This window comes from Pseudochaenichthys georgianus, chromosome 7 (genome assembly GCF_902827115.2).
Source record: "Pseudochaenichthys georgianus chromosome 7, fPseGeo1.2, whole genome shotgun sequence".
NCBI lineage: Eukaryota > Metazoa > Chordata > Actinopteri > Perciformes > Channichthyidae > Pseudochaenichthys > Pseudochaenichthys georgianus.
Window position 1 is genome coordinate 15,309,319 of NC_047509.1, and position 27,504 is coordinate 15,336,822.

General features: G+C 40.4%; 1 protein-coding gene and 1 long non-coding RNA gene across 4 annotated transcripts; one reads left to right on the forward strand and one right to left on the reverse strand.

The window, feature by feature from the left end:
• Window positions 1-217: 217 nt before the first annotated feature.
• uckl1b (uridine-cytidine kinase 1-like 1b) lies at window positions 218-26,928 on the reverse strand. Of its 3 annotated transcripts, none has more exons than XM_034086532.2 (15): window positions 26,831-26,928; window positions 12,154-12,347; window positions 11,018-11,124; window positions 9,613-9,783; window positions 8,619-8,690; window positions 7,484-7,673; window positions 6,893-6,954; window positions 4,165-4,184; window positions 3,395-3,493; window positions 3,186-3,279; window positions 2,669-2,731; window positions 2,420-2,542; window positions 2,056-2,163; window positions 1,804-1,960; window positions 218-1,685 (listed from the first exon to the last, which is right to left on the reverse strand). In XM_034086532.2, the coding sequence occupies exons 1-15, from the start codon at window positions 26,866-26,868 to the stop codon at window positions 1,606-1,608; spliced, it is 1,578 nt and encodes a 525-aa protein (XP_033942423.1). In that variant the 5' UTR covers window positions 26,869-26,928; the 3' UTR covers window positions 218-1,605. The 3 variants fall into 3 exon arrangements, with proteins under 3 accessions (XP_033942423.1, XP_033942420.1, XP_033942422.1); XM_034086529.1 differs by lacking the exon at window positions 26,831-26,928 and adding an exon at window positions 17,565-17,922; XM_034086531.1 differs by lacking the exons at window positions 4,165-4,184; window positions 26,831-26,928 and adding exons at window positions 5,280-5,296; window positions 17,565-17,922.
• On the forward strand, window positions 4,165-7,473 carry LOC117449125 (uncharacterized). Its single transcript, XR_004552454.2, has 3 exons — window positions 4,165-5,353; window positions 6,878-6,976; window positions 7,120-7,473. It is a non-coding gene; the product is annotated as an uncharacterized lncRNA (long non-coding RNA).
• Window positions 26,929-27,504: the final 576 nt, after the last annotated feature.

Consider the following 27,504-nt stretch of genomic DNA (forward strand, 5'->3'; position numbering starts at 1 on the left):
ATGAGAAGAGGACAACCACAATATCCTTCCTCTTCATTTTCAAGTAAAGGTGTTACAATGTTTGATGAAGGGAAACAATATAGAGGTTAGAGGTTTACGCTTAGTGCTATGTGTGTTTTAATAACCCTGACCTCATGGTTTGAACTGACACTAAAGACTTTAACTGGGGTGAGCTTGTTGAAAATATGACATCAATTAAATAATACACGTTGAGCCATTTGAAAAGCTAAACTGCACTTTTATTTAACATATAAAAACATGCAGCAGCAGTAAACACATAACAGCATGCAGTCAAACAGGCTGCAAACACAATGGATGAATGTTCAGTTCAATGACTCACTAACAGTTGTATTCAGCAGTAACCGGCGCACAGCGGCAGGTGACTGCATGGAGAAATGCCAATGGTGAGCCGACAGTAGTAACAGTGCTTTTATAGCTAACGTGGCTACAAGTTGCATGTTCACGTTTTGTTCCCCTTAAGGGTGTACAGTTGTTTTTGTCAAATAAATGTAAAAAGAAAAAAGTAAAAATAAATAGCTTTTTAAATGATCATATATTTATATATAAAGGCCTATATAATGATTTTTTTGTAAACAAATGATGCAATACATAATAATAATTAATTGTGAACTTGTTGAAGATCCTATTAATGAAACTACATTTCAATTTCAAAATGAATATTCAACATTCCTCTTCTTCCGATTTCTCATTGCAACAGTGTGACCAAACATTTCAAAAAAGATAAAGGGGCACCAACTTTAACAGACCAGCCAGCTACTGCAGCACAGAGGCGTTCATCAGGAGGGGTTGCACTGAAATAAACACTCAATTGGTTTTTATTGAATGCAGATGACCTATTTTCATTGCAGCTAGATACATAACTTGCCTGCTGACTGGTCAGGTCTATACATAAAAATATGTAAATTAATTATATGCTGCATCAATATACACCACATGTGCATACTTTTGGCTGTAAACTGAAAAAGGCTTTTCTAACCTAACTGGTTGGGTCAGCATTCACAAAGTGGAAAAAGTGTGAACCAGAGAGCTGAAAGAAAGACGGCTACACCCACGCATTGTTTCGATCGAAAAGGTCTTCAGAAAGTGCCTACGGCGATGGAAGTTGAGCAACACAAGTTCATGTTCCGATTTTACTTTTGAGAAAGTTGTGAGGAAAGTATATGGTTTAAAATAACCTTAAAAGCTTGATGTCTTTTCCTTTTACGGCACGTGCAAATTCACATTCAGTGTCGTCTACACAGTACACGGCTTAAGGCTAAAGATGTATTGTCGAAGCAACATGCCAGCAAGTTTCAGAAATTGCATTAATTTCAAAAGTAAAATAAAATATTTGGACTAAATGTACATGTAAAAATAACTCAACTTTTCACAACAGCATTTACATGAGATAAAATAATATACTTTAAAATTCAAACAAGGTGACAAGCAATGTATTGTTCTGTTTCAGTTGATTTGTCAGGGCTCCCGGTTTGGTTTGGAGGACACGTTACAGCCCAACAGCAGCAAAGGGTACGTCCTCATACTGTCCTCCGAAATGCACGGCTCTGAATCACCCAATAACTTAGTACACTGCTAAAAATGCAATCAATAACTGGGCTCATCCATCTCTTCGTCGCTCCAGTCGGGGGGTGCATCTGTTCCAAAGTATCGATCCCCAAAGTTTCCTACAACGAGAAAACGTCAGCGTTAATTGAAATATAATTGACATCAAGTATTGATAATGCGGAGAAAGACGGTAAATATAATGCAATAACAGCATATCTTCATTTCAACATTACTCACCAATGCCAGGTATGATGTGGAAGAGGTCGTTGACTTTCTTGTCGACAGCAGTGGTGATGATTTTGACCTGTGGGAATGCGTAGGCCACCGAATGGACTCCCATCTCTGCCATTAGCAAGGACACGAGCAGGATCTTGTTCTCCTGAACGTCATGGTCCTGGGAATGAAAACACACACACGTGAATAAAGAATACATGAGGGAAGCGATTCAGTGCATGCAGCATAGACTTGTGACCAATCAGGCGCACCCACCAGGAGGACTCGCACAGCCATCATGGCAGCAGCTCCCGTGGACACAGTGCAGTCCATCAGGATCACGTGGTCTTCACTGATTTCTTTTGGTAGACGCAGGTAATGAAGCTGAAAATGTTTAACAGGAAGTGGGTTCAAACTAACATGTATTTAAATGATAAGTACTATCCTGTAGCTACATCTTGATATATGATATGAGCAGGACCATGACTAATTGCAAGAATCTCATTGTAAAATATTGTTAAAGAATTTGTTCATGTTTTTTTTTTTTAAAGTTTCCATATGTGAAAAAGGACAATACAAGTAGATTAAAGTGAAGTTAATGCAAAATGTTTCACACAAATTGCATATTTTGAATCTGTACCTCTGGTTCTCCTGTGTCCTGGTTGGTTTGGATGAGGATTTTGCCGATGCGGACATCTTTGCACACCGCCCTCAGAGCGGGCTCCATGGTCTCCCCGGCGCGCAGGATGGACACGCCTGTGATCTAAAGAAAAACAAATGGAAAGTAAAATAATAATAATAATTCAAACAGAGGTTAATTGCATCAAACTCTTTTCAATGGTCCTTCAAATTAAAAAAGGTCGTCAGGAAGTAAATGGAGTTCACTCACCCTCCTCCCGTCAAAAGTCCTGCCTTCATAATCCTCTCCCTGGGGGGTCTGCACTAAGTGGACCTGAGATAATATATAAAATCATAACAGTGTGAGTACAATGCTGATACAGCACTGTAGTGTTCTTTAGAAGTCAATCATTTCATTTTCGAATTTCAGTCATGTGTGTTAAGCTGTATCTTATGGTTAAGGTATGGAAACTTTCTATTGTGGTGACTCGATACGTTTCCATCCGACTCTCTTCTTAGCAAATACAAGCACTTACTCTTTTTCCATTCAGCTCCCATTTGCGTTTCTCTTTCACCATTTCAAGGCCACACATTACACTGTATGCGACTTTGCTGCTTTGTCAGCTTCTTCCTACCCATTGGCAATATGACCCTTTCTTTCTCCCGTCTCCATCTACGCCCAGATATCTAATGGTTCATAGTCAACAATCTCCTGCTTCATACAAAAGATTAAAGCACCGTCATGCAGCACCATGACATAATTAACAGTATAAATAGGTGTTTATCACCTGCGAGGGGAGGAAGGAGAGTGCTCGCTCAATCAGCAGACGCATCAGCCTCTTGGAGTAGAAGATGAACTCATCGCGGCTGGTTTCCTTGTTTCTAAATGTGGTCATGAACAAAAGAACGGTACAGGATTTATGATGATGGCAGCTTTTGTACACAACCGTCTTTGTTCTCCTTTAATGGAAACAGATGTTGATTTCTTAGCTCATACCTGATGATGGTGTGCATGCCCTTAACCTGGGGTGTGCTGTCCAGAACACTGAGGGTCTGGGGGAGGGGTTGGGCCTGGTGTGCAGAAGCCAGTGCTGCTCTGTAACCACGGCAACAAATAGTAGAGCGGGGGTGGTGCGGGGAAAGAGGGAAGATGGACAGAAGCATGAATACAATGCACATAATTACAATTAAGTGTGCAGGTTTACACCCAAGCGTGCACACACGTACTGTATGCACATTCAGAAAACAAACAAACCCACACCGACGTGTAAGTACATGCAGAAAACAAAGTATATCACAAAGAACTTCTGAGTTAGAGCAGAGATAATGGTATAATGGTACTGTGTAACCACTTTATAGGATTGCTTGGGGAAAATGCAGAAGCACAAAACAGCAAAGCTCACAGCGCCTGAGTATTTCTGTGGGAAATTACAACAGCAGAGGCCGTGATAATGGAAAATAAATTGAAACTGATCAGTTGTTAAATTAACATAATGTATATGGAAGGAAATATCACTGTGTATAATGAATATATGCATGATGGACATTTTGCACAATAGGTCTCTACTATTGTAATAGTTCCCTCGGACTCCACACACTAACATTAGGTTTGAATATGTAGTTAGCTGGGTCTACCCTGGCTCTAGAGCAGCACACTGTTACACATCCTCAGTGATGCAGTCATGTTGACACGACAGTATCCACTATGTCACCGAGTACACACTAGCCAGATGCAAAGAAAAGAGAAATCATAGCAAATCTGCTCACATATCCCAGCGGAGTTTCCTCTATAGGGAGTTTTTTCGACGAAACACAACAATCACAACACGGGACATAAAGACAAAAAAAAAAAACAGAAAGGGGGAAAACATAAGAGACAACATCAGGTGGATGGAGAGATGGAGGGATTATCACACGCAGTGAAAAGTGTGACAGCTGAAGCTTTACATTGTCAGATGTGCTTACGACAGAGGTACTATCCCATTTTAAGATAAATAATATCTGATGATTTAAGCAACGGGACATGCTTTGAAAGCTATTTACAGATTCTGCGGAAAAATACATTTTTGATCAGATTTTGATATCTATAGACGTGCATCAATTGCTGCGTGGGAGGTGCACGAGCTGTCGTGCGGCTGTCACTCTTTCACCGTGTAGAACAGTAAAGGTTGGTATTTCAGCTCACAGGCCTCGGCACATCCTGTGTCTAAAGACAGGCACCAAGCTCACTTCCTCTCTCTCTGTCTGTCTCAGATACTGTGGCCGACATTCAATGGAAAAACTCAGCGCTTTGTAGCAGGATATTGGAAACTTTCTGTGTGGCTGAGGTATGTGATAGTCAACAATAGATGTAGCAAGAGCTTCCTCTCTCTCTCTCTCTCTCTCTCTCTCTCTCTCTCTCTCTCTTCTGTTATAGTCTCTCTCTCCTATTCGTGCTGCCACTGAGAGGAGGGGTCAGTGACTTGACGCATTGGTGTATTTTTAGACACAGCAGGCAGGAAGAGTGTAAGTTGTCATTTCTCTAAAAAAGGTAGAGAGAAGAAAAACCAACTGCTTGACATGAAATGCTGGCTGCACCACACCACATCCACACTTTTGATCTCAGTGTAATGTTGGCAGCGGTTTTAAAGTAGTTATTATAGTAAGTCAGGGTGGACAACAATATGTTGGCATAGTCTCACGCTCTTGTGACTGATCTCCAATTAGTGGTATTTGCTGTAGAGATAAGACAGCGCCACATGGTGAGGTGCCATGGCAGCCAGCAGATCAGTGGAAGCCAGAGGTTGGTTTAGCTGGCCTCTTTTCCTCTCTCTCCGTAAGAAGCTGGGGGAACGGGGCAGATGGTGAGGAGAGAACGATAGACAGGACAAAGGCCACTCTACCTGACGCTGAGCTCGCGCTGAGAGCCATGGGGGCAGTGGGGGGGAGAGAGGGTGAGAAAGCAGTACATCAGCATGTGAGTTAATGTGTGTGTATGGTGGGGAGAAAAAGAGCAAACTAACAAAGTGCTCCCCACGAGCTAAAATGGGCCTTTGGTGAAAGTTAGTGCAGGTTGTCAAACAAATCCAAAAGTCAAACGGCACACTCTGTGTTGAAGGGATTATTCTGAAGGAAGAACCATGGGGTTTCTAGCAGGGCCGTGCAACTGATGACACCTCTTTGTTCATCAGGACTGAACTATTTCAGAACAAATATTTAATCATATTTTGATTGATATGAAAGCTTTTAACACTTATACATTTAAAGTAAAGCCTTGAAGTTAGTATGATATGGATGATTATCAACTAAAGATTAATAGTGTTAAAGCAAATGGTAAAAGTTAGAATCACTTATTTAACTGCACATGTATTTTTTTGTTTTTGTTAGTCAGCAGGTAAATCATTACAGGGTTCATACACTTTTTCACCAATGATTTTCCATGACTTCTCCATGACATTTACCTACTTTTCCATGACCAAAAACCTTACTCTTTCTCAGCGTACCACTGAAAATGGTTTATTTTAACATGGAACAGGAAAATAAGGTCTGCATATGAAACATGTTGTGCCAATCTAAAACAAATCAAATAGTAGGCTTACTAGCTTCTACAGGCTAAAGCAACTAAAATCTCTCACCAGCAAAATACCTCGACAGTTAAATGCCATTTTGCATTTCATTACTATACGATACAGTATTTATTATCGTTATAGTATTACTATTTTGGCTATTAGATAACATATACCTTATATTTGATGCAATTTTGGTTACATTTCCATGACTTTTCCAAAACTTTAGGGAATATATTGTTTTCCATAACTTTTCCAGGGCCTGGAATTAGCATTTTGAATTTCCATGACTTTTCCAGGTTTTTAATGACCGTAAGAACCCTGTCATTAACGTTACTATGATGTGAATTCATTTTTAAAAAGGCTTAAATTAAATGGATTGACCTGAAGGACATCTTAACCAATTGAATATGGAGAAGCAGAAAATGTAATCAATTACCAAAAGACATTAAAAAAAATGTCCAGAAATGAACATTCAATCTTTTGGTTGCAGGTTCACTTTGTTTGTTTTACAATTAGGGCTGTAACTCGCGAATAATAAAGTTCCAACTAATTTTAGACACAAATAAGTAAAGAATCGTGACTGGAGACTTAAAGTAAAACAAATAAGTAAATCCTGAAACAGACTAATGGGACTAAAATAACTGCTATCACAATACTTCAAAACATCTATATCTAACTTCACACTCACTAAACCAGACAGAAACACATGCATATTCATCACATTTATCCTGCCCTTTAATGTGTTTAGTGCGGTTCATCTTCTGTCCACCAGAGGGAGGGATGGAGCTTGTATTTACAGACAGAGCTGATGGCTGGTTGTTGCTACACACATATGAGTGTGGAGCATCCCAACAGAAAACAGAAATCAGGGAGGATAAATGAATGCTATACTAACATGTCTAAAATCTAAAACATGTATTTTGGTCTACTAGTGAGACCTCTCTTACCTCCTCCAGCTGACTGTGGACATGCTGCACAATCAAATCGATGGCCACCATGTTGCCACCGCCTGAAGGGACGACAAAAACAAGGTGGCATGATGTTAACTTAGAATCATAGGTCTATACAAATATACAGAGTCTTATTCATTTAACAGCAATAAAATGCAATGTTGATCAAATTCCTAACAAAACACAATTTTTCTTTATTCCCTGTGTCATTGTAATGTGAACAGACTTTCACTCTTTTTCCCCATGGTGAAAAACAAATGGATATTAAGCAACCAGTCCTGCCAACTAATTTGACTGTAATTTGAATGTTTAGTTGAAATGAATTGTCATATACTTGTACTGTATTTGAGTTTATAGACCTGTACTTTGATCTGCTTTTAATCGTTTGTGATCGAGACCATGAATGTTTTTAGTTTTTGTTGATGGTTTTGTGTGAACCTGCCCAAGGACTGCAGATGGAAATAAGATCATCTTTCTCCTTTTGAGATACATTTATTTGTATGCATGGTCCTTGTTCAATGAAGACATAATAAGCTATAATATACCTGTATACATGTTTCAATATGTGTGTGTGGAGAATGCACGTACCCCGTGGCACCACAATATCTGCCAGCCGCATGGTGGGTTCAATGTACTGCTCAAACGCTGGCTTCACAAACTTGTTGTACTGTTTGATGACGCCCTCGATGTCTCGGCCTCGGCCTGTGATGTCTCTCCTCAACCGACGCACCAGCCGGATGTCAGAGTCTGTGTCCACAAAGATCTTCATGTCCAGCAACTGACAGGAGAACATGAAACGGAGAGGAAATGTGAACATGAAAACTAAATGAAAAAGAAAATAAATATACTCTTTCTGCTTATTGTTGTGTAAAACTCTAGGATCACGTGTGGTTCCTGTTGTGTCAAGATATTTGAAGTCATTGTGAATTGGAAAAGTTACCCGTGCTTGAAATGGATATTTCTTTTTCTTGACAATCAGTTTGAAATGCTCGGAAAAAAATGTGTATTTAAAATATGCAACAATGTACCCTTGATGAAGAGAATTCAGCTGTAGAAACATTTTTCTTCTCAGTTTTGTTTTAACATCACATTGGAGCTACAAGTATGCGGTGACTTTTATTCATTCTCTGTAAGTTATTCAGTTTTAGTTTTGTATCACCTTACCACAGATGTGTTTCACTTACTTATGTCTAAAAGCAAGAATAAGGGGGCAGTGTTTTTAGTGATTTAAAAAGCAATCCTATTCACATTCATATATACAGCACAGCATGATATTGAACAGGTGGCAAAATGGCAATTCGTTTTTTAAAGAATGATTATAACTATAACTGTCAATCAAATCAAATAAATCAATTTGGAAGTAATAGATAAGGATAAAAGCTTATTAAATAAACAACATTTTACAGTGGGAAAAATGAACTTGTCAGTGCTCTCTGGTGGAGAAAGTTTGTCCCTTCAAAAATATCTTTGGCATATCCTCTGCACTTATTAGCCAGTGAATTTTGAATGTGTTTATATATAAATCGTTGATTTGTGAAAATAATTGATGAGCTTGTTTTTGCATAAACATCGCTGGCTGGTTTATGTGAACAGCAGTAAAAAGTGACCTCCCGTATTATGCAAATAACAACATGTTTGACAGAAGCACGCATCAGAATGAATCTGACACCAGCTCGTTACGATAACTAGTTAAACAAGTTAGAGGAGATTAACCTTGCCCTACCTGCAAGAGCTTTTTATCGGCGAAGGCCATGATTCCCTCAAAGATGATAACACTGGCTCCATACACAGTTTTCTGTGGAGGACACACATGCAGGTGTTATTAGAGTAGAACAGACATACAGTGCATGGTCATACAGAAAGCAAATGCCTATTAGGGCTGCTCAATCAATCGTATTTTAAATCGCAATTACGATTATGGCTTGCAATGATTACGAAAACAACGTAATCGAAATAAAACGATTATCTTTTTATTATTACTTTTTTTTTTATTAAAGGTGGGGTAGGTAAGTTTCAGAAACCGGCTCGAGATACACTTTTTGTTATATTCCATGGAATGCTCGTAACATCCCGATAGCAATGAATGTCAAGTGCTTTGACAAAAAATCCATAAAAAAAATGTCATCTGTGGAAGCCGTAATACTGTAAAAAGTACAACCAATCCGCGGATTCTTTTCGGCTGTGTACTCGAGCCGGTTTCTGAAACTTACCTACCCCACCTTTAAGTTTTTTATTATTGGTTTTTCAGTTGAATTATACTTAAAGTTCAGGGTAATCAACTGTTGAAAACATACCGTTAGAAAAAAATGTCTCCAATAAATTGATGTTTTCAAAGTTAATGTATAATCGTTTTTAATAATCATGATATCAATTATTGACCCAAATAATCGAGATTATGATTTTTGCCATAATCAAGCGGCCCTAATGTCTATATTTTAACAATCATCATGATCAATCAAACGTAGACAGATGCAGGTGATGGCGGATGTCTTAGTGTAGTTGGACATGAAAGTATTAAAACAAGAATACAAAAAATGGCTCGTCAGTGACCATCTGGATTTGAAAGCAGATTTGAAATGTGACTCTCTCTGGTGAGGGAGATTAAAAACCTCTTAGATAATAGAGAAACTGAGATGATATGCAGTTACGCCAGCAGGCTTATTCATTAACTTACAAAGTGCATTGCCATATGTTGTAACATGTTTTAATAGCCTTACCCACTCCTTCTGCCTCCCATGAGTTGTAAAGTCATACACGGGGATTTTCACACTCTTGCCCTGCTTGAGTTTGCGCAGGGTGTGGCTCAGCAGATCGAAGTCAAAGGCATCAGGGTGATCAAAGTTGTAGTCGTTACTGGCAGCCATAGTCTGCTGATCTGGGGACAGGACCTGAGGATCACAACAATGTTGACATTAAATTACAGCAAACTTGCAAAGATGCTTTAAAATCTGATTTCATGAGAAATGTCCTGTGTCTCAGTTTATGGATTTCTATTAGCACACATTAACGTTTGCATATCAAACATATGATAAAAAAAACTGATAAAACAATTTGACACACGCTCAAGTAATGGTTTGCCATATAATTTACACCAGCTTATGCAAAAACACTTAGACACAAATTACTGTTACAGAGCCGTTGAAGTTAGAAGACCTAAATTTAGGAGAACATCATGCGCCACTGTGACGTCTGTACCAGGTGGTGTGTGTGTGTGTGTGTGTGTGTGTGTGTGTGTGTGTGTGTGTGTGTGTGTGTGTGTGTGTGTGTGTGTGTGTGTGTGTGTGTGTGTGTGTGTGCGCCCTAGGGTAGTCTATCATTAAAAAACCACAACATGGTATTTGGCAGTTTCAGAACAGCAACGCCCCCTTCTCAAGTGAACTGAATACATTCTAAAAATGATAAACTGGTTTTACCGTGGGACATTTGAACCAACATGAAGAAAACGTAACAGAAGATTAGGAAATGTTTTTTGGACAGGCTAAATGTTTGGGATGGCGACCTCTGGGAATACTGTGGTCGAACCGGCCCCTTGCTGAGAACTACAGTATCATTAGCTGAGGGTAAATCCCTCCTACTCCGCACAGCTCGTCAGATGGTGGCAGGATTACATAACCGGATACCGGAGGAGGAATACAGGGGCAAGAAAAATGGCTCTTGCTTGCTTGCCCTCCGTAAACCCTTTTCGCTCTCCCACTTTGCCCATCACTGTGCTTTTCTTTTGACTCATCTGCCTTTTTAAATGTAGTCCTTTCCATCTCTTTTCTCTCCATTCACTCCCCTTATCCTAAATCCCCCTCTTGGATCCAAAGGCACTCGTATTATCTCTTTCACTCTGCGTTCTGCACTTAGTCTCACTCTCTCCCTTCCTTCAGGGCACTGTAAGCAACCAGACCAGTCATAGATACAACTTAATACAAAAAAGGACAAGTGGTTTAGTAGAGTCCTGAAGTTTTTATCTCTAGAATCTGAAAGCATTTGGATTGATGTCAAGATATGAAAAAACATCTCAGAATTCAGGCCAGCTATATTCTAAATAATAGACTCTCTTAACCTAACAAAACCACCCTCCTAAGAAAGTGTGTGGCAGATAAATGGACACACAACATATGGTTTAAAACACACCTTGTAGAAAGAGTCCATTGAGAGTAAGACAACCCATGGCACATCTAGAGCTTCAATTATTTTCCTGGCTACGGTTGTCTTTCCTGAAGCGCTGCCGCCACACAGACCTGTGACAAAACATTAAAGACATCAGATATTATTTGCATACAAGTTTAACTGCAACATTTATTAAAAAATACCTTTGCTTGGTTGGGATATAATTTACTAGCGCTAGCTTGACAGGGCAAATTAAGTTAATTTTGAAGTGGCTTCAGGCTATTATTTGAATTTAGTGAGACAGGCAGAGACACATACCAAGGCAAGGCAAGGCAAGTTTATTTATATAGCACCTTTCAGCACCAGGCAATTCAAGGTGCTTTACAAAAATGAAAGACATTCAGATCAAGGCATTTAAAAACAGTCATTAAAAAGAAAAGCTAATAAAAGAAACATTAAAAGATAAAAGTTACAGTGCAGTCTAAGATATGAATAGGTCAATTATTTCGGTTCTTGATTTTTAATTTATTCACAGAACCTCCATTTGGAAATCCGAACGTTTCCGTCCCGATTGTTAATTTAGACTGATTGTTTTCACCATGTTATGCTCGCATGACATCCACAATCGGACCCTCAGGAGGGTGTACTAGCTCCCTACTCTGCTTTGCGTTCCATAACAAAGTCTTTAAGTGTTACCTGAACACCCCGTGTTACCAAAACACTATTTTTCACCCGTCGGTGATGTGATACTTGTTGCTCAGTACAACTCACCTAAAACCTGATCGGAAACCCTGGCTACGACGGATATCCCAAATATCCTACTTTCGAGCAGTCCCTCTCATAAATGTCATGGAGAAATTAATTAAGTTTACATTTAAAACATTACCAGGGATCTTACCAAGGTGTAATAGTAAGGGACTCAATTCTAAGCACTAAGACTACTTAGACTAAGCACATGATCTAGTGTAGGGCTGTATGTCCTTCCGTTTTTAAAACTCACTAGAAAAAAATATGTATTGGCATTATGTGTCAGTATGCATTTTTCTCAATGACAATGCAACTTACTAGAGTACTGCAAGTCCTCTAAATGATACAAAGATATGCAAGATAAGAAACCATTACTGCGGTTACATTGTGGCGTGCAACTCTTTGTGTCTTACCAATGACGAAGGCCTCTTTGGACTGTGCTCCATGCTCGTTGTACCAGGGGGGGCGGCCGGCGGTGTAGATGGTTCTTTTGGAGGTGCGTAGGAGAGGAGGCTCAGACTTGCACTGGCTGGTGGTCCGTTTCCTGGGTGAAAGGCCTGTGGTTACCGCGGGGAGAAGCCGGTCCAGTGATCCCTCACCACCTCCACTGCAAAGCAACAAAAAACAAAACAAAGTATACAATTACCTTTCTGTCCTCGTTTTTTTATTGCATGGAACTGAACACATTAATGACTAAGCATACAACTCTATAGATCTTGAGAACTACTAATTCTTGACCTTTTATTTGCCCAGACGTGAACTAAATCCCCATAAATATGAACACTTGTATTTGATCAAATGCTATATAACAAAAGGGCTTTGGCTTGACAGCAGGATGGGGGTTGTCATTTAACTTAGTAAACCATTTGATTGACAGCTGATGAGTGTTCCATTGGACAGTGGTGATAGTTGGTGTTAAACAGCCAATAAGGCATGGCAAGAACAACATAGCTATCACGATGAAAATGTAATCTACAGGAGAAAAATCCTTTAATAAAAGTGATCAAACAAACACACACAGACAGTCTGTCAGTTCGTGTTTGCAACTGTGGGATAGAAATGCAGAAAGACAAAAGTGACCCTGTTAACTGACAATTAACGTCCCTGAGTTAGAGGTATTGCGTCCTCTCGTGGGTTAATGTTCTAACATCTTTAGCAGGTGAGCTTTGTCCAATACTGTGTACACTATGACTGCCGCAGGCATCAAAGTACACTAAGGTTAACTGGGTTGAAGAACATGACTCCTGTCCTCCAGTATTTGCAACACAATAAGGGTGTAACCAGTAACAAGGACCATTGTTGTAATGCCGTGTTTTGACAGATAACAAAACTAAAAAAGGCCCTCATAAAGAAAGTAAAAGAAGCACATTCAAAACAGGTATAAGCCTCCAATGGGAGCCGGGTACAGAGCGAATTTGCATGTTTGACTATTCAAACTTAACAGGTTGAACACCATGTCTTCTGTGCAACACAATACCAGTACATTTGCACTAAGGAAGATGCATGTACCTTGTGCAATTTGTCTATTATTTCAACAGCATCAAATGGCTTTTGCACTCCCGTAACAGTATCTGGCTAACTTATTGTTCCACATAGAGAACAATAGTTTTTACTGTGGGACATGACTCAAAGATCGTTTATTGTCCTTCTGCAGACCATGGTTTCACAACAAACATTGAGTTGTAGCTCCAAGTACATTCATGCTGCACAAGAAAAACTAAACAATTAAAAAAACTAAGAAGAGCATAACAGAAACAGCAGAGCATTCCTGTGGTGCTGAAGAACATCCAGCTAATGGTTGTGACTCATTCAAATTCAGGACAGAGAACAACACACAACACTCGTCTATTGTTGACAAACCCGTCAAGAACTTCTTGCAAAAGTTTACTTTGACGAGGTCTGTGGTCTCTGTGGTGCATTAGCTGGCGTGGACAAAATACTTGGACATCAACAGTGTTGCAATCACTTTTATAACACTGATGTCACAAATAGTAAATAGCCGAAAGGATTTGTGGCGATCAAGCATCACCACAAACTCAAGTTATGTAAAAACATTCTCAAAGACCCTTTGAGGAACTTTATGAATCAAGCTACCATAACAACTAGTGAAGGCTGGCCAGGCACAATGCCTCGGACCCTTACCATGCCTCGGACAGGGAATCACCTTATTGTGCCCCAGTCAATCCTGAGATAACAACTTAGTTTATGATAATGTTTTTAAAATAATGTCTTCGGTGATTGTAACAGTATGTTTTATTGTTTCTTGTCATGTGTCCTTGATGATGTTGCAAATAAAGCTGCTGAGATTCAAGAAACATTTCAACTTTGAAGCAACTTTATAGCATTGATCCGTTTGCAGTTCATACATGCATTTATTATTACAATAAGCAGTATTTATTCCACTGCACAATCATTAATTTTACATTTAGTATTTGCTTATCTTTTTTATTTTAAATGGATATAAACCTCTGCATTTATTTGCACGTTGGTCTTTCAACATTTAGATGATGGTATTTTATTTAACATGTATATAGTTTACTTCTGCATTTGTCTTGTAACATAATCTTGCACTATTTTATTTCTGTATTGTTTTATGTCTTGTAAATATTTGTGAGCCTGGGACATAATGTTGTCTTTGCCATAGAAACTGTAGCAACAATAAAGCTTTGAAACTTCAATCTTGACAACAAAGTATTATGGTATACTATAGTGTCATATACGTTTCTTTGAGTGACAGTTTCTAGCAACACAAAGCAGTATTCAAGTCCTCCAAACTGTAGGGTTGTAAACAGCTTGATACCCTAACTTGATAAAAGCTGTGTCAGAAAGCATTCCTAGATAATAATAATAATAATAATATTTATATAGCGCCTTTCAAGGGACCCAAGGTCGCTGTACATGGTGGACAAACAAAACAAACAGACAATCAACGTAGATGTACCTTTATTTATCAGTCACCTTTCAACTTCCAACTCTTTGTGCACATACACATCTCCAGTTGGAGTGTCACAAGTCAGACGAAAAGCAAACGAGAGAGAGCAAAGATCGCTCAAATCGGACCAGGGTCATCTGAGCTTTGATGGAGCCGGGGTGTGGGCTTCAGTATTGATCATGTACGACTGAGAGAACACATAGATCATCGAGCACAGCACACTCCACCTGAGTTATCAGTTAAAGCCAAACCCAGGTGCCATAAAAGAGAAGTTGGATGTGCTGAATCATTCCCTTGTGTAGGAAGTACAGTGACATTACTCAATGCTGAGTGAAATGCTTCTTTGTGAAGAAACAGGGTGTCAAGGTGTGATTTTTTCAGCTAAGAATTTTGAGCAAAGGTCAAGCCTTTCCTTTCTTTTACTGACTTTGAGAGAGTAATACATTGTTTTATATCCATTACAACTGGATTACTGCAATGCTCTGTACATTGGAGTAAGCCAGGCATCTAGAATGCTGCTGCACGCCTCCTTACAAGGACAGGCAGGCGTGAACATATTACGTCTGTACTCACCTCTTTACATTGGCTACCAGTCAGTTTTAGAATACAATTTAAAATGTTATTGTTTGCATACAAAGCCCTAAACGGTTTAGCCCCACCGTACCTGGCAGATCTTTTAAAACCATACCACACGGTCACTGAGGTCTGCTGACAGACTCCTTCTGGTCGTCCCTAAATCGAGGTTGAAGCAGCGAGGAGACGGAGCCTTTGAAGCTCCAAAATTATGGAACAAATTGCCCCTCCAGGTTAGACTTGCTCCAACTCTGCCTGTTTTTAAATCTTAAAAACCCACTTCTTTTCCCTGGCATTTGTAAGGCCAGGTGACACTTGTGCTTTTAAATTTGGGTTTTTAATCTTACTAGTGTTTTGTATTGTTGTTACGTCATGTAGGAGAGTTTTTCAGTCTGTGGCTTCTGATCTGGTTTCATTGTCTCGTGTCTTACATTTGTTTCATGTCCTGTCTGTTTTTTTGCTATGTTTTTATACAGTAGATCAGGGGTCGGCAACAGGCGGACCGCGGTCCGGATCCGGACGCCGACCTATACGGACCCGGAGCTATAATCAATACATTAATAGGGGATTTTTCGGCGCCTCCCGCTTTTTTAACGCTGATTTGGGTGACTTGTGTAATTCGTGGAGAACCGAAGAGTTTTCGTTTTGGGGGTGGGGGGGGAGGGAGTCAGTCCGACAGACGGACAACTTCTCACTTCAAAAATGAAGAAGAAATCTAGACCGCAAAAATAATTAAACAAGCGAGTACCTGTTTTTCCTGGCCAAGGACAGGTTCATAAACACAACATGAGCGTAACGTGTCTTCACGTGGTATATGTCTCGTCTGAAAGGAGTGCTGAGCACCGGAACGCCGCTCCAGCCCTTAAAATATTGCAATACCCATAAGGAGCCTTACACATGCCGCAGTGTTTGCGTGGCTGTGTCTTTAGTTGTAAGCACAGTGGCGATCTGTTGTTATTAGCATCTGGTTAGCTAGCTATGCTAACGAATTTAAAGAGCTTTTCTACAACCAGGTGGAAGAGAGCTATCTCCTGAGAGGCTCAAATAACCTCAGCTCAGTGAGGTTAAGGCACACCTTGATATGATCATTATAGTTATTAATGAGACTAAATGAAAAACAGGTATAAAATACTATATGACAGCAACAAAAAAGTTGTTAAAAATAACAAGAATAGAGTTTAAAAGGGGAGTGATTTGTAAAATATCCAAAAAGGAAAATATGCTACAGTTCTGTTTCATATGGGTGTTGAGAGATGTATCCATAGATCTCTTAATGTTGCTCTCAAAGTGCACCACATTGATGCATTTAACTTCAATATTTAAACATTACACATATCCACAGTAATGTTAATTGACAATAAATATTGTTGTTTTTGAATTGTACTTTCTTTATTTGATTGGCAGTCAGTTGTTGATTACATGCAGACGTTGATAAAGCTACAGGTCACTTCAATATATATCACACTAATTCATGAAGCAACTTAGACATTTTGATGTTCCGGACCTTTGCATGGGGAGATTTTCTCTAACTGGACCTCGTTGAATTTTAGTTGAAGACCCCTGCAGTAGATGATGTACAGCACTTTGTTTAACTCTGTTGTTTTTAAATGTGCTATATAAGTAAAGTGGATTGGATTGATTTCAGGGTAGAGACCATCTATTAGCAGGAACAGGAGCAGTACATAACTCCGAAGGACTTGGCTTACACTACATGTTGTTTTGTTTTCCCTTCTTAGAAACCCCAAACATGTTTGCCTTGAAGAGGGTGCCAAAGATCACTTAAAGGCAGCAGATTCCTTTGATAAAACCCCAACATTAAATCTAGGGAGCATTACTTTTCTTTGAAATTGAATCAGATATTTATAATACCATGACATGTTTTTGAAATAAGTCAATCTAAACTCCATTCTACTGTTCGCATCAGTCTTCATACAAAACACAACTTAACTAACTCTTTACTTCATTTCAATTTGTATTGACTCCTTTTCGTTTGTGTAACAGAACAATTTAAATCTATAAAATTCTATTTTTTGAATCGCATTTTCCACAAAAACATCGGGTATCCGGACAAAAACATTTGAAAAAGTCACTCGCATGGAGTTCCTGTTGTTACATGACAGATGCAAATATTCCCAAAGAATGTAAAAAAACCCTTAGGGTGTATTAAAGCGAGCTTCAGACTGTCTTTATGAACTCTTTAAAGAGAGAAGCTCTAACAGAATGGAACAGCAAAAATACTCAATTGGTAAGTACACCTGAAGTAACTACAGTGCACACAAAAACAGCTATGAAATATATAAATAAATAAAATGCACTTACCTGCCATCAGATCTTAGAGTCCAACAACCAGATATTCTAGCTCCTGAGTAGGATGGTAGAGAGTGCATAACTGGAGAAAGATATGGGAGGCTCCCACTGTGTGTATTACGCAGTCTGTGTTTTAATCCAATATTACTGCCAACAAGTATACTCAGTATAAATACACACTCACGCACAATAGAGCATTTAACAGCACTTCCCTCTGATGCAACACATCCAGAGAGACAGAGTTAGAGGTTGGGCAATATGAGGGGAATTAGATAAGATGAGAAACGAAACTTTTAACATCAGTTTAGCTTTCTATTTCTTCTATTCAGTGGAGCAATAGAGGGAGAGACAAAGCACTGCAGCTTGGTAAAAAGAGCGACCTCAATGTGAAACTACAGCACAGTTTTCCCTCCTCTTTCACTCGCGCTTTACTCCTCCCCTCAGTCGTCTGGCCAACAAATGTAAGAGGATAACCTACCCTACAGATTATGTTCATTAGGTGGTATTAATAGCGCCAGGTTAGAGCCTTCCCACTCCTGGTACACACACACACATACACGCATGCCAAGCCCGGGTCATCTGTTTTTGACAGTCAGTGTTGCAATATGTGTCTAGAAGTCAAGGAGGGACCAGGAGAGAGCAATAAAGACATAGATAAACAAGCTGGGTAAAACAAATCTGCTTTAGGCTGTGCTGGGGTGAGAAGAGAGGGGGACATGCAGAGGGAGAGAGTTGACAGAAGGGAAGGGCAGAGAGGGAGGCAATGTGCTTTTTGCCCTGCAGGGAGCTGCCATGTCTCTATGAGCCTTACATCAGCCTGACTCTGGAGACTTAGCACAACATAGCAAACATACACACGCACACACAAACAGAGTGTGTGTAGTCCCCTCCCTATAACTTCACTCACAGTGAAGGCTGGGGAGTAAACAGCATGATGAAACCCAACACCACTGCTCTATCAGCTGACAGAGGAACAACCCTAGGCAATGCACACACACAGAACACATAAAGTCACATGTGCACACACTCGCATTCCTCCCGGGCCACAACTTGCACAGAGATCAGAGGAGACAGACTAATTGTTTCCCAGTGCAGCAAAAACAAACTTTAGAACTGAGCAGGCCACAGCTCAAGAACCACATGGCGTAGAGAGACGCTACTAAATAAGATTTAAACCAACATTGAAAGATTTTTCCCATTTGGAGTATGGACTTGACAAGACCTCATTTCGGTTAACTTCCTTGTTAAAACCACAGGGGGGAACCATGGTACTTTAGTGTTTTTTAGTTTCTCTCTCCACTGCAGCTTTAAGACTGTCGCTGTTGCTTTAAACTACCGTTAGGGGACAGCTGCAGAGCAAGAAAGCCATCTCGAAACAAGAAGCCTGAACTGGTTGCTATGCCAAACATTCAGCTGTCTCTCTTTGGCAACAGAGACACTCTGAAGGGTCATAGGCCCAAGTGAAATGGACATTTGCTAATATTGTACGTACAGTGACAGAAATACTAGACTACAGATTATATGCAACCTATAACCATGAAGATATCTATTTGTGTCTCAGCAATACTTTTATCATTTCGTCATCAATGAAAGTGAATGTCTTAAATGAAAAAAAGGAAGTGACAAGTCACATGGACCATAAAGGTACAAGATATCCTTTTACAGGATCCAAAGTTAAAATGCTTGTCTTATCTTGTTTGGAAACAAGGACAGAGTTATGGAAGTAGATATGTTGGGGTGGACAAAATAACTAACCATAATGGTGCTAAGTTAAGTATTTGCAAATATGTGTTATCCTAGATAACAACCTGTCCTTCACTGCAAACATCGCTGCTACAACCCGCTGCTGCAGATACACGCTTTACAACATCAGGAGGATGCGTCCCCAGCTGACCCAGAAAGTGATGCAGGTTCTGGTCCAGGCTCTCGTCACCTCACGCCTAGACTACTGCAACTCCCTCCTGGCTGGTCTACCTGCATGTGCCTTCCGACCTCTGCAGCTCATCCAGAATGCAGCTGCTCGTCTGGTCTTCAACCTTCCTAAATTTTCCCACACCACTCCGCTCCTCCGCTCCCTCCACTGGCTTCCGGTAACTGCTAGAATCCACTTCAAGACACTGGTACTTGCATACCATGCTGCGAATGGATCTGGCCCTTCCTACATCCAGGACATGGTTAAACTGTACACCCCAGCACGTGCACTCCGCTCTGCATCAGCCAAATGGCTCGCTGCACCCTCGCTGCGAGGGGGACCCAAGTTCCCATCAGCAAAAACACGTGGGTTTGCTATCCTGGCTCCAAAATGGTGGAATGAACATCAGGACATTGACATCAGGACAGCAGAAAGCTTACACACCTTCCGGCGCAGACTGAAAACTCATCTCTTTCGACTCCACTTCGAGCGATAGAATTACTAACAAAGAACTATTAACAGAGCACTTATATACTAATAAAGGACTGGCTTATCTATAGCCAGTTGAGTAGCACTTGAAATGCTTGGCTCTATGAAACCTGATGTACTTATTAGGGATGCCAGCGATTATTCGATTATTCGAATATTCGTTACAGTCTCCATAATCGAATATTATTTTTAAAAATCGATTTTATTTATATATATTTTTTTTTTATTATTTATATATTTTTTATTATTTATGTATTTTTTTTTTTTTCTGGTTTAGTTTCAACCAAAATATATATAAATATATATATGCTAATAATAGTAATAGTATTAATAATTGTAAATGGCCATTGGTCACACCACCAGTTTGTTTTACTGTAAACTTGGAGGAAGCCTGCGTGCAGAGCAGACTGCTGCTGCAGCACGCTACACACCGACCCCGCCCCCACCCCCCCTCTCCCTCACACGTGCGACTAAAGATGAACAAAGCGGCAGCCGGCAGGTAAAAAGAGTTCCTCCTTGTGGAACTACTTTGAACATACAAGTCCAAAGGAAGTTAAATGCAAGCTCTGCGAAAAGACGTTGGTCTATCACAACTCAACCTCAACAATGCGTTCGCATTTGAGTGCGAAGCACGCCAAAGAGGTTACAGAGAAAGACGCAGCACAGCTGGCCATTACCAACTTCACTTCAAGGCCACGTAGTTGTGATGACATGCTTGTTTGTTGTTTGTACTGTTAAACATGTCCTAGTAAAGAAAACAACGGAATTCCTTTTGTCTGAGTTTTTTTTTTTGTCTTCTCCCGCGGAGGTGGGGGGGGGGGGGTCGAATAATCGATTATTATTCGCCAGGGCTGCCGAATAATCGATTTTGATCATGGTCAGTTTCTGGCAACCCTATATGATTCTGTTTTCTTCAAGGTTGTCTTCCTGGTCGAATGTACTTATCGTTTGTTTGCAGCCTTTATTTAACCAGGTGAAAGCCCCTTGAGATCAAAAGATCTCTTTTTCAAGGGTGACCTGCAGGACATTAGTTACACATGTAACATAAAAACAACAGAACAACAATAAGGATGACATACAACATAATGTACAGGGTACAGTTTACAAAACTCTATTTACAGTGACAGGTACCATGAGTATCAAACAGCATGTCACCCAGCCGAGTTTTAAAATGATGCAGGGGAACCAAAGTGCTCAGTTTTAAACAGGTTTGCAGACTGTTCCAATTTAGTGGAGCTGCACATCTAAAAGCTTTCTTCCCTAAGACAGTCCTAGCACTTGGCACATTTAATAAAACAACATCATGGGATCTCAGGCAATACGTACTTTCAATTCGTCAAGAGATCAGAGAGCAGATATAAAAAGATAGTTTACCCAACATGGCTTTATAAATGAACATGTACCAGTGACTGAGCCTCCGTACAGTTAGTGAAGGCAGACCTGCCTTGGCATACAGGGTACAGTGATGCTTTACAGTTAGTAACAAATCTCAGAGCACTGTGATAGGCAGCATCTAACTTTTCCAGGCAATGGGCAGGTGCATTCATATATATCAAATCACCATAGGTACAGGTAAAAAGGTCACAGTGACTAGCCTTTTCCTGGCTTCAAATGAGAAGCAGGACTTGTTCCTGTAGAAGAAACCTAGCCTAACCCTCAGCTTTTTAAGCATATTAGTGACCTGAAGTTTAAAAGTAAGACAATCATCAAGCCAGATACCAAGGTATTTGTAACAGGCAACAACTTCAAGTTTTGTTCCTTGCGTAGTTACAATATCAAAAACAGGCTCTGGTGTCTTTTTTGCTTTTGAAAAGAGCATTACCTTGGTTTTATCCACATTTAAAATAAGCTTTAATTCAGAGAGCTGAGACTGAATAGTGTTAAAAACAGCCTGTAATTTAACAACAGCCTCTTTAATGGAGGGACCTGCACAATACTTTACAGCAGTGGTACTCAACCTTGTCCTAATCAGGAGCCACATTGACGAAAAAATATTTTTGCAAGAGCCACAATCCAAAAACGCTCCTTTCCTCCCTGAAACCATTATGCATTTGAGAATATGGATAATAGTAATATGTTACTAAGGAATGAAAAGCATAATGTACAGTGCAATAACTGTGATTTATTATTTTCACTGCAACCACAAAACACACATTGCTGACTGCCCATAACAACAGATAATAGACAGCATGTTTACTGATCATCACAGGATGCCTCTGTCGCTCTTTCACTCGTATTAGTGTGGAATACGTTTTTTTGAGCAGTTCGGTTCTGTTTGAGTCTCGCCAGCTTTTCCGCCCTCAACTCTCCACCTTTCGGAAAGTCGGTACTGAACTTCGGGTGTTTTGTGTCGTGATGGCGCTGCAAATTGGACCTTTTAAATTGTGAAATGACGTTGTCACAAAGCATGCGGATGCATTTTCCCGAACCGGTGGAGACGAAGAAAAACTTGAGTTCCCAGTCCTCTTTAAATGTTCGATATTCCTCTTCATATTTTCTTTTCCTATATTCCTTTACCATTTTTGCATAGTGCTGTAAGCTAGTTTTCCCAGTGTGACGGAGCAATTATCTCGCGCACCTGCAATCAGAGCCCGAAACCTGAAATAATTTGTGATTGGTTGTTCAGAGGGATGGGGGGGGCGGCTTAATAGACTGATGTGTGTGATGACTGATGTGTGACTTGTGAGTGATAATGAAATGTTGATGAATTCTGCTGACAATGTTTTTGTTTTTCGTTTTTTAATTATTTATTTTTTAAGTGGGACTTAAAGAGCCTGTGACACGGTTTTCCCCCATCATCCAAACCCATCAATTTGAGTACATATTGTCCCCTTGAAAACCGTTACTGAACTGATTTTGGATATTTGTACTTTGATAACCATTAATCTGCCTTCAATGTTGACAATTTTCTGGATCTTCTCGCGGATTCTTCAAGTCCCGCCAAATGATGGGTGACGTCATTGCGGGCACAGCGCTCCAGCTGCACCGTCCAGGATCCCAGCATCTGCATGTAAACCTTTATATATATACAGTCAGATGTAAACGCACGATGGCGCACAGCAGCAAGCTCAGACAGCGATGACAGGTTAATGTTGAACGTGTCTGAGAGCTCATATGAGGCTGAAGGATCGGTTTATGTTGTATCTGTTAGAAGTTTAGGAATGAGGTGCGTCAATATGGGCGATCATATGGTCATGTAGCCAGTGGTGGAATGGGACTAAAAATCATCCCGGGACTCTCGACCGGCCCACTTCGGTACCGCTAGTAAATTGTCAACGGGGGGAGCGGGGGATGTAAAATACAAATATAATGTATAATGTCTGTGTCTTTGACATTAGCGCTGCTAGCCAGCTGTGCCCTGTACTACGAAGCCAGTTCAACAGACCCTGGATATAAGTAACAAACAAACTAACAACAACAAACTAACAAACGAGATCTCGCTAAGCGGTCCTACGACGCTGGTTATCAACTCGGTAAATCAAGCCAGGGTTTCTCTCTCCAGCTGAGAGCGTGTTCACGTCTAAGACACGAGTGGATCTGACTTTAATTACATTTGTCTCGAGTGTTTCGTCAACATAATGTGTTAAATAATACTTCTGCATACAGTCTGTGACACTGTGAGTGTTGCACGGCCAGATGAGGCTGGAGAAGCTGACTCAGATAAGGAAATATATGATATATTATGATATTATATGATCGATGATCTCATTGATGATGTAATATGAATGATAAGTGCGACACGTCGGCGTCTTCTCTGCATACGGCAGTTTAAACTGTATTTTCTTTATCCTGTAATATGACTTGAGAGATTTAAACTCCGCACACTGAGTGGATCTCTTTTCTATAGACGCCGGAAGCGGGCAGCGTCAGGTAAAAGAAGTTATTTAGCCTTCTCAAACCTGAGCCTCACGCGCCGCCTATGGGGGATGTGCTAGTTACTTATCCGACCGGCCCACTTCGGTACCGGCCCATCGGGATTCGTCCCGATGGCCAGTCCGCCACTGCACCCAGCCCACGTAAACTGTCAACGGGGGGAGCCTCGCTGCGGGGAAACGGTGGACCTAGTGTCCCGATCGGAGTGGGAAGAATAATAATAATCCGTGCATTTTATCCATTAATTTCCCCAACATTGTGGTAAAAAACCACACGTTTAATCCACGTTGGTGTACTACAACTACAAAAAGCATCGGTTTGTTTTCTCATCAGGAAATGCAGACCGGCTCAAACAAACGATTTTTAATCATCATCCTCACTCATCATTTAATGTATCATATGTTCGCCGAATTGACATGAAAGCACTAATAAATGTAGTTTCATCCACTTGAGTTTATAACCACAAAAATAATCGATTTGTTTGTATATCACATCTGACGGGAGGAAATTCAGCAGCTCTCACTCCCGATTTTTAATCCTAATGTAATCATCATCTTCACCACGATCATGTATGTTTATGTCGCCGAATTGACATGAAAGCACTGACAAATATGAATATACTGTAGTCAACTTCATTAAAACGTTATTAACGTGCCTAAACTCAGTAATTCACCATTTCTACGCATGACACAACACACTTTGTCCGTGTTTGGCTCTCGAAGCGTTCCCGCATTGACGTCACTTCCGGCTTCCCCCAAAACTTCAAAATGAGTCGAAGGAATTTCCCCGCGATGTTCGAAATTATTGATATTTAACGAAACGGTATCGCTTTTTCTTTTTTAAACTGACGGTTCGAGATTACTAGTAGCCCAATATTTCATTGCACAACAGTTGTTGGGATGGTGTCACAGGCTCTTTAAAAGAGCCGCAACTAGTCTTAAAGGAGCCGCGGGTTGAGTATCGCTGCATTACAGTATCATCCGCATAAACATGTAAAGTAGCTTCATCCACATTATCACCTAAACTGTTAATATATATGGAGAATAAAAGTGGTCCTAAAACAGAACCTTGTGGTACACCATTAGAAATGTTTAACCACTCAGAAGACAGTCCATCAAAATGAACACATTGGGACCTTTCAGAGAGGTAGTTCACAAACCACCCCACTGCAACGCTGGATATGCCAATACTGAGTAGCCTCTGCTTTAAAATGCGATGATCAACGGTGTCAAACGCTTTGGAAAGGTCAATAAACAGAGCTGCACAACTCTGCTTATTATCTATAATACTAGTAATGTCATTTACCACTTTCATTGTGGCAGTGATGGTGCTGTGTTTCTTTCTGAATCCTGACTGATGTTTAGACAGGATGTCATTTGTACATAAAAATTCCTTTACCTGTTCACTCACAAGTCGTTCGAGCACCTTCGCCAGAACTGACAATTTAGAGATTGGCCTATAGTTATTTAAAATAGTTGCCTCCCCTCCTTTCAGTAAAGGCAAGACATAAGCAGACTTCCATACTTTTGGAATTGTATTTGTGCTGAGGGAGAGGTTAAAAAGAGAAGTAAGAGGTGGAGCAATAAAATCTGCAGCTATCTTTAAAAACAAAGGTTCTAAGTTGTCCGGGCCAGCCGGTTTCCTAGGATCTAGCTTAGATAAGGCTTCATGAACAACATCAACAGTAAAAGGGGTAAAACTGAAAGGGTTTTCCAGACCACGTTGTTCAGAGTCACGGATTGGGGTGTTCACAGAAGCAGAGTTAGTGACAGAATCAAATAGAGAACCACAGGACACAAAATGCTCATTAAAGCAATTTAGCATAGTAGCCCTGTCCGATATAGTGCCAGATGCTGTGGTAAGGCACGGAGGTAGCTCATTACGGATCTCACCGGTGGATATCGATTTGATTGCTTTCCAAAATTCCTAGGATTATTTAGGTTTTCTGTGGTAACTGACAAATAGTACTTCGACTTTGCACTTGTAAGTCGCTTTGGATAAAAGCGTCAGCTAAATGCAATGTAATGTTTATGTTTTCAGGCTTGGATTAAAATGCTTCTTGTTGGGTAACATTATATTTAGCAACTTAAAGTGCTATCAGTAATTTTTGCTCACATATTTCTGCCAGTTTCACGTCGTCAAAATATACTTCAAAGCTAGTGTGTTGACTCCACCCTGAATATTCATTCCAATAAGGCTTTGCCACGTTAAACATCATGCTTTTTGAACAGGTTTAGTGAGTGTAAACAGGAAGTACCCCTCAGTGGATAGACCAATGCAGCAACACCCTCTTGTGGCTCAGTAGTGTACCAAGTTTAGAGTTGTTTTACTATTGCTGTGGGTGGTTACAGGAACATACTATTGGTCTAACTGGGTCAATATCACAGTATGACGCATGTATATTCAGCTACAGCAATAGTCACCTAAATCAAATGTGAGCTCTATTTGTAGCCTCGTTTCCCCAAGAAGGAGGACATTTGTTTCTCAGGAAATAGCCTTTTACTCATGCTGCAGTGCCAGCAGAAAATGTCATGCTCAAAGAAAAATGCATGAAATTGCTAAATCGAGGCTTTTGATTTATCTATTGTGACAACCGTCACACTAGCATCATGTTTGAGGTCATGTTAAATATTTTTATATTTTTCTGGTTTGACAAGATGACTGTGAAGTTATGAAAGGAGGGGCACCTCGTGTAAAATATGACAACTAAGCGAAGGAGTGGACAATACGAAGAACTTGAAGTATACTGCGTTGATATGACATATGTAATAAACTAACTGTTATACCTCCTTCCTGCCATGACAGCGACATGTTAACTACTTTTATGGTAACGTTACAGTGACGGATCCAATGAAGGCACACAGTGTGACATGTCGTGTTTCCGTAAAGATGTTTCGCCTAACCAACTGCCTGTGAATTTTATTTTTTATAAAAGTCGGCTAAAAAAGTCGTGTTATATGAAGTCAATGGTCTTAAAAAACACTCTTAATTGTAACAGTTTTACCTGTTCGACACAGAAGAAGTTATCTCTTCGTTCTCCATCTTTGAGAGCCTTTCTTCCCTGCTAACGGCAGACACTGCTACTGTTGACAATCAGCTGTCGAGGGCAGAGTTAGTGCTGAGGCATCATGGGTCTTGTAGGAATATCATATGTCACCATTCCGAGGCAACCTCAGCGTTGGTCCTGCGTATGGACTTCAAGGCCCAGAATGCATCTGTTCTGCACTTTCGATCTACAGCCAGCAGTGTGTATGCTACAGTATCACACACACATTACACAGCGCATTCCTAACAGCTGGCAATGGGTGAGGTTCAACAGGCCACGTGTGAGATTTTACAACTGAATACAGACCAGGGGCGTTTCCTGGACCTGGAAACATTCGGGGCTTAGCCCACAGTTCATTAAGGTACCGGGCGCTAGAGTGGACATTTCTGCTGCAACACTCCCCGCACGCACACAGTACACCTGTGACTGTTACGATGAAGGCTCGATAATCAGCTCACGGCATATAGGTGTAAGCAGGGGTAAAGTGCTATTTTTTACAAGTGATGGGCGGACCTAACCTCCTCTGGGGGGTCCTCACCTCCTCTAGGCGGATCCGGGGGCATGCTCCCCCAGGAAGATTTGTTTTTAAATATTGAAGTTAAACGCATCAATCTGGTGCACTTTGAGAGCAA

Coding starts and splice junctions, on each gene's coding strand:
- uckl1b (XM_034086529.1), bottom strand. CDS start 17,632: ATGCACTCTCTACCATCCTACTCAGGAGCTAGAATATCTGGTTGTTGG. Junction 8,691..9,612: donor ATGGGAGGCAGAAGGAGTGG/GTAAGGCTATTA, acceptor TGTCCTCCACAG/AAAACTGTGTATGGAGCCAG. Junction 1,686..1,803: donor CCACATCATACCTGGCATTG/GTGAGTAATGTT, acceptor TTCTCGTTGTAG/GAAACTTTGGGGATCGATAC.